This window comes from Aythya ferina (genome assembly GCF_964211825.1).
Source record: "Aythya ferina genome assembly, chromosome: 12".
Classification (NCBI taxonomy): Eukaryota; Metazoa; Chordata; class Aves; order Anseriformes; family Anatidae; genus Aythya; species Aythya ferina.
Window position 1 is genome coordinate 9,779,173 of NC_140308.1, and position 7,264 is coordinate 9,786,436.

Sequence of the window (7,264 nt, forward strand, 5' to 3'; positions counted from 1 at the left end):
ATCCTACTGCCCCAAAGCAAGGGAAGAATAAAGGGCAGGTGAAGCCCTTTAAAACTAAGCATGTGAAAGAGCAGAGCTATCTGGTCTGGCACTGAAGTGGATGAAGATCACTCACTGAAAAGGTTGTGCTGCACAGCAGCGATTTCAGGAAAGGGTTGGTTGGAGTGGTTACAAGGTTTCTTAAGACTAACTTGTAATAACACAAACCATTTCTGTAGAGATTACCTAGTTGTGACAGCAGTGTTTGCTGATACATAAAATATATAAAGGATTAGTTACACCAGCCTAAACCTGGCACTTGAGTACCTTTTCCTTGAATTACTTTTTCATTCAGCTGAAACAAGGCCTTATCTGATTTAAAAAAAATTGTTTTCTTTTGCCATGATCATTACAGCATCTTGGTTACCAGGGCAGTAAACTTTACAGCAGTCTTGCACACATGCCTACGTCTTTATCTGGACTAACATAAACCTTCCTGTTTCTTTCCCCACAGATTTAACTCCACATTATAAATAAACCAGTGCTTGGGATATGGAAGCAGTGCCAGAACCAAGAATCAGGTAGAGAATACGTAATCAGTGTGTTTTATAAAATTCTGATTTAAAGTAGTCAAGGTATTTAAAAACTTTAAAAACCTGAAGTAAATTATGTTGCTAATGTCTGCTTGTGATTGAGTAAAAAAATGATTATATTGCAAATTTGTTTATGATTGAGTAAAAGTGTCTGTGTAACTTCAAAATGTTGTAATTACTTGATATTACCCCAGGTAATTTTAGCTCATGTAATGTCTTTATCTGAAGGAGGATTTCCTTCATACTGAAACAAATGGCCTGTTTGGATGTGGGTGTAAAGAAGTGCATGTAATCTAGACAGTACACGGCTGGCTGTTCTTCAACACCACTGTGTATATGCTGTGGTTATGTGCCACTCAAAAAGCCACAGACGAGCCCTGGTTTTTACTTAAAGTCTGGATTTTCCAGCTTTCTTTGCCGGACCCGATTCTGGGGGCTGCAGGGGCGGTGTGACTTTGGGGCCTTTACCCCTCCTGCTGAGGGCTCACCGCCCTCTGAGCGGAGCTGGGCGCCCCCTGACCTGACCGGACCCCACCTCAGCGGCGGGGCCGCGTCGCGAGATGGCGGCCGCAGTCAGCGCGCGCCCCCTCGCGTCCCGTCCCGCCGGGCCCACGCATGCGTGTGGGAGCTCCCCTCAGCGCGGGGCTGCGCTGCGGGGCCATGGCGGAGGAGCGGCGGCCCGTGCTGCTGGGGCTCCGCGACGCCCCCATGGCCGGGCCGTGCCGGGAGGCCCCGGGCTGGGCCACCAACAAGCTGGGCGGCTCCGCGGTACGGCCGGGGAGGGAAGGGAGCGGGGAGGGAGGGCTCTGCCCCGAGCCGTGGCTGTGGGGCGGCACGGCCGCGGCTCGGCGGAACCCCTGCGGGCGTCCTCCAGCGGTGCGTGTGGTGTCGGCTTGCAGGACGCGCTGCCCGCCCTGCGCCCGGCCCGGCCCCGCTGCGGGGCGTGCGGCGCTGCCCTGGCGCACCTGGTGCAGGTGTACTGCCCGCTGCGGGGCCTGCCCTGCCACCGCCTCGCCAACGTCTTCGCCTGCCCCGGCACGGGATGCTGGGGGCAGCCCCGCAGGTGAGCAGGGAGCGGGATGCGCTGTGCTGGCGGCTCGGAAATACCCCCCCGGTCAGCCGGCGCTGCTGCTTCAACGCCCTTGTCTTGTCTTCTTTCCATGTGGCACGCTGAAGCTGGAAGGTGCTGCGCTCCCAGTGCTTGCAGACTCAGGAAAAGGAGGCACGAGGTTGCAGTCTAAAGCAGGTACAACCGGCAAGCTGCTTTCTTGGTGTGTGCCCGTGTGAGGTACAGCATTAAGGAGGATTTCAAATAAAAAAGTAGTTAAGTCGGGTGAGCTTCACGTCTATGTGTAGTTGTTTAAGCAGCCATAGCTGCCCTGGAGAAATTGTGCCACGTGCTGGTTTTGAGTCACATGGAGAAGTCATCGCAGTCACAGGCTCTTTGGTACAGGGAGCGCTACATGCTGCGTACTACAAGATCGATTTCTTACTTGTGATTTATGTTAGAGTAGTTTTAAAATGGAGGATGCAATCCAGTTATACGGTTAAGATTGATATTTAATATCATAATGACTGAATCTACCTAAACACTTTTTCAACTGTACTTTAAAGGACTATGCTGCTTTAGGTTTAGATCTTTAAGATGCTGTCTTTATTTTCTAATTTAAATAGATGATTTTTTTTTTAATAAAAATCAACTTTAGTTTATCTGACTCAAGTATTGTTAAAGTATTTCTGGGATTTTTGTCTGTTAAGCTAAACATTTTCATATTGGTTTAGGAAGATTGAAAGGGGAGGCTGGCTTTGAAACTAACGCTGACAGGCAGGAAGTGTGCTTATTCAGCTGGTGTGTTTGCAATATAGTATTTTGGTCTGTGGTAAATGAGTTTATATTCTGATAAAAATGGTGCAGATATTTATTGTTATTATATTCCTCTGTATCTGCTCTTTGAGGTTACTGTGGTACACTAATTGGTTCAATTAAATATATCCAAACCAGTTACCTACTGTCAGTTGTGCCAACCACCAAGATATGGCAACATAAGGCCTGAAGCCCATGCAAAATGTAAATTAATTCTTGCCCTATTTCTCCAGTTTGAGATGTTTTTTGCCATAAGTGTGCTGCTGTGAGAAGCACAGTGGATATGCTGGTACCTGCTATTCTGAGGGTAACGGGCAAAAAAAAAACCAACTAAGCATCAGGTTAAGGTTTTACTTTTCTTATCCATTACAGTAGTAAAACTGTATTTGAAATGTATCAGGTAGCTCTTGAAAGTGTTTCTCTTCTTTTTTTTTTTCTTCCCCCCACCCAGAAACAACAACCTAACTTTTCTGCAAAGGACTGGTGTGATGAGGCAGATGACTGGGGAGTCTGTGATGGAGCAGAATCTCCTGCATGTGCCCTTCAGCTGCTTGGCTTAAATGAAGTGATGAGCAGCTCCTCATCCAGAGAAGCGGAGTGTGCATCCCAGTTCCAACAGCTTTGCCTGTCTGAAGCTACAGATGTGTCAGGTTCCGTGGATATGGATCTTCCAGTCAGGGAGGATATGGTAACAGCCACTTCAGCTCCTGTGTTCCGTCCCTATTACATTAGTGTTGTGGATGAGGAAGACTATGCTGGTTTCCTTGATACAGATCATGCAGATGAGCTATGGAAGGAGTATCAGCAGAGAGAGGGTGTTGATTTGGAACATTTGATGTCAGAAAGGTGCGCATAGGTTTGACTTTTGTGTTGAAAGCGAAGGCTAAAACTTTTCTTATTCCAGTTGCATTTTTAAGAGCTTAACTACTCAGGAATTTTAACTAGAGACTGGGATGATGGTATCAGATGGACTCATGGAGTTTTTGATAAAGAAGTTGTCTGAAAAACAATTTTTGGATGTAGCTACTGAAAACATTTTCAATTTTAACTTAATATCCAGACTACTACTTTTTTAATTTTGTTGAAGTCTACAGTGACTTTCCCTGAATTGTGAGCAATGCTGATTTTTTTGATAACTAAAGCTACTGGCAATTGCAGAATATGCAAAGAATGGGTTTTAGTTGTTGTGTTCTGTTGATTTTTTTTTTAATGTTGATGGAATCATGGAACTCTGATTGTGCTTAAATTACACTCCTTTTAAATTTGTAATTAAGAAAAAAAGACAATTGCTGAGCAGTTACTAAAGGAATTATTTTTTATTTCATTTCTTGTTCTCATAGTTTTGCAACTGAAGGTGATAAAGAAAAATATGAGAAGAGTGAAGTCAAAAGTGGGGACCACACGTTCCATAAATTTATGAAAAAAATATCTGTCTGTCATGAACAGATTTTAAGGTATGTTGATCACTTGGTTGTAACAGGGTGATACAGAGCATAGATATGGACTGTTAGTAAATCAAAATAAATTATTTGACTGGAAATGCTTATTTATTTTTCTTAATTGAAAAATTTGCTGTGAGTGCTGTTACTGTGCCTGAATTATAAGATTTCAGTCCCTGGCTGGACTTCTAGGACTAAGTGTTAACTGGATGAGAGGCAAAGCAGAATCAGAGCCCCCAGATCTGTCTATAAGAAATGTTCTTCAACGTAAGACCTGATGAGAGCAGACCCACACTGTCTTTAGAGACTTACTGAAATCAAGGTGTAGAGGTTTTCAAGAGATAGTTTTGAGGTGGAAGTGTAATGCATAGTGGTGTGCTGTGATATACCTCCCAGGCTCTCTCCTGTAAAGTTTTCTAATCTTATTGTTACTGCCTATGTCTCAGTCTCTGAGACATTCCTGAAGTAAGACATTACTCATTTTAAAGCCTGAGTTCATTTGCAGCTTATGATTACCCCTCATGACTGTATAGACTTCGCTTCTTGTAAATAGGTTACTTTGCTAGAACTAAAGCGGATTAAGCCTCAGAGAAACTTCTTTCCAAAAAGAGGAATTATTTCTGAATGAGAGTAAATAAGTTGATTTGAACTCTCTGGTATATAGTATGAGATAATACCAATAATTTTAATGGATCATACAAAGTATTTGTTTTTAACAACTTTATTCCAGAGAGTCTGCTGCAACCCATCTGGTCAAGCTGTCTCAGTTTAGTGACATGACCTTTGTTTATCAGGTTTTCAGAACCAGGTGGAACTAACTGGTACCTTTTTGATGAGGAGGTAAAGTTTGAAGGGCTGGTTATGCACATAAGAAATATTAGAAACTTCTGTTAATTAGCTATCAAAGACTATACAGAAAAATTACAGATAGAGAGTGCAAGTAAAGTTTTCAGACAACTTGTGTTTTGCACTGGATCTATCACTTTGCAGTATTATGTTCTCTGAATTTTCCATTTTTCCAAAACACTGCATCCGGTGACCCCCATGAGTATCGTTAGTTACAGTCTTTATGCAACGCTCCTTTTTCCCTTCAAGAGCACTGTGAATATACATGATAGGTACATGACACTAATGTTCAAACATGTTTTCCCTGGACTGCTGGATCCCTGTTGAGCTCTAGTTTGTTTAATTGAGTCAGGTACAGCATATTTTGGAGGTGTCAGTTTAAAGCATTTATCTCCTTTAAATGTAGCTCTTTTGTTAAGACTTTCCAGGTGTTGACCTTCGAAGGTCCAACTTTACCAACTTTAATTTTTGTTGAATGACTCATCTGAAACTTAAGCAATGATTGTGGCTTTTAATAATGTTTGTGTATTTAGATACAAAAAATAAATCTTTTTTTTCCTTTCTTCTCTTAAGATACTCCTGGGGTGGTCAGCCTTTATTCATAACTTGTCCTCCAGCCAACTTTAATGAAGGTATTCCAGCCTGCAGTAACTGCGGAGGCAAAAGAATATTTGAATTTCAACTTATGCCAGCACTGGTCAGCATGCTCCAGAGCGATTCAGGTTATTGGCTTTTGACTTAGCTAAATGAATATTGGAAACAGTCACCTTGCTGGTAAAGTTCGGTGAACTGTAATTTGGATTGTTTCTTGCTAGCCATAGGCACTGACAAGCCTAACTACAGTGCTTATAGAATTATATGTTACATATGGGTAGGTATATCCATATGGATTGTACATAGAATGTTCCCATTATAGGTTTCATTAAGCAAATGATGGTTATGGTTTATGGGAATTTGCGGATTTCAGCTTTATTTGCTCCCTAGTGAATTGTCATAATAACAATGTAGATAATTCCATGACTTTGGGAGTAATTATTACCTTTTAAATGAGGCCTTGTAAAATAATAAATGTTGTCAAATTGCAGACATGTAAGAAGCTCTTCGAAAATTCTCAGTCAGCTTGCTTTAAAATCTTTTAAATTAAAAAATGTCATGTCTGTACAAGACAGAATATGAAAAAATACTTTTTGAATTGGAAGATTGAGCTACAGTGATAAGCAATAGCCACTGTCTAATTTTTCTAATACATGACATCCCTTTATTGTTTTGTTTTTAGATCTGTCAGTGGAATTTGGGACTGTTATAGTTTATACATGTGAGAAAAGCTGTTGGCCAGCAAATCATCAAACCCCTCTTGAAGAATTTCTTTTTGTACAAGAAGACCCTGATCAGAAATTATTTAAATAAATTGTTTCTTTGTAGAGATGGGAAGTCTGTTTTATTCTTTTTCTTTCTTTTTTTTTTTTTTTTTCCTACAGTTGAAAGTACATAATTATGCAACAGAGTTTTCCTCAAATGTGGTGAAAATGAAATAGATTTGATGGCATGGTGCTTATTTCCTAGAATAACGTACAAGTTAAGGTGCCTCTGAAATGTGGCCACAGAAAACTTGCTTACATTGTTTACATGTGCAAACAGAAGTGTAGAGGTTGTTTCAGGATTCCAGTTACACTTTTAAACATGGAAACTTCTAAACACAGGACGAATGTAAAGGAGAAAGGTTGCTGAACTGCACTCCGTTGTTATACTTTGCATTGATCAGTCTGATGGGATCCAGTTTTTAGAAACTACAGCAATGAGAAGCTTAATCCAAGTATTTAAACAAACAAATTTGCTTTATTTGTATTGATGACAGATTGGAAACTCAGTGAGTGGGCAGTGGCTGAGAGAGCCTTGCTGTAACTACAGTCCTGTGAGGAAGCTTTTCTGTATGTTTTTCCATTGAAGGATGTCACATTTGCAGAGCTAGAAGAGCTCTGACAGTTACTTGGGATGGAGAAAGTGAAAGCTTTTGTTAACAGTTCTGTTCTTGTGAGCACAGAAGGGTACAGCACCTGCTGTGTTACTGCAGCATAGTGCTTGCAAGCTGATCACACTGTGCTTTAGTTAACAGTCTAAATTCTGTGAACTCCCTGTTGGTTTAAGCTAAATTGCAGTATTTTAATTGACTTAATGGAGGAGTAATTTAAGTAAGGGTCCTTAAAGCTTTTTGTACAGGCTGAATGCCACAGCATAAATTAATCTACCGAAGTTTTAAGAAAGTAAGAGGGGGAGGCAGTTAAAATAATGAGATGTTTTTGCAGAACTGCACTTCTAGAGATGACTTGTAGCTTACCACGTTGACGTTCAGAGGTGAGTTGTTAACTTAGGTTAGAAACTGTTACGCTATAGTTCGAGAGAGTGCCTGAGCTCCCCGTGGGTGCCGGGCGTCTGCTTTGCCCTCCGCGGCAGGAGGCTGTGGGGGGCTGTGGGGGCTGCCCCCACTCGAGCTTTGCTGCCCCGAGCGGCGGGAGCGGGTCTCGAACCCGTGTCTCCCGCGCGGC

At 42.0% G+C, this 7,264-nt stretch overlaps 1 protein-coding gene across 1 annotated transcript; it reads left to right on the top strand.

Moving 5' to 3' along the window:
- Positions 1-1,200: 1,200 nt before the first annotated feature.
- Positions 1,201-6,152, top strand: PDCD2L (programmed cell death 2 like). The gene is made up of 7 exons (XM_084533794.1): positions 1,201-1,340; positions 1,472-1,635; positions 1,749-1,818; positions 2,888-3,282; positions 3,777-3,890; positions 5,295-5,443; positions 5,998-6,152. The coding sequence occupies exons 1-7, from the start codon at positions 1,233-1,235 to the stop codon at positions 6,126-6,128; spliced, it is 1,131 nt and encodes a 376-aa protein (XP_084389920.1). The 5' UTR covers positions 1,201-1,232; the 3' UTR covers positions 6,129-6,152.
- Positions 6,153-7,264: the final 1,112 nt, after the last annotated feature.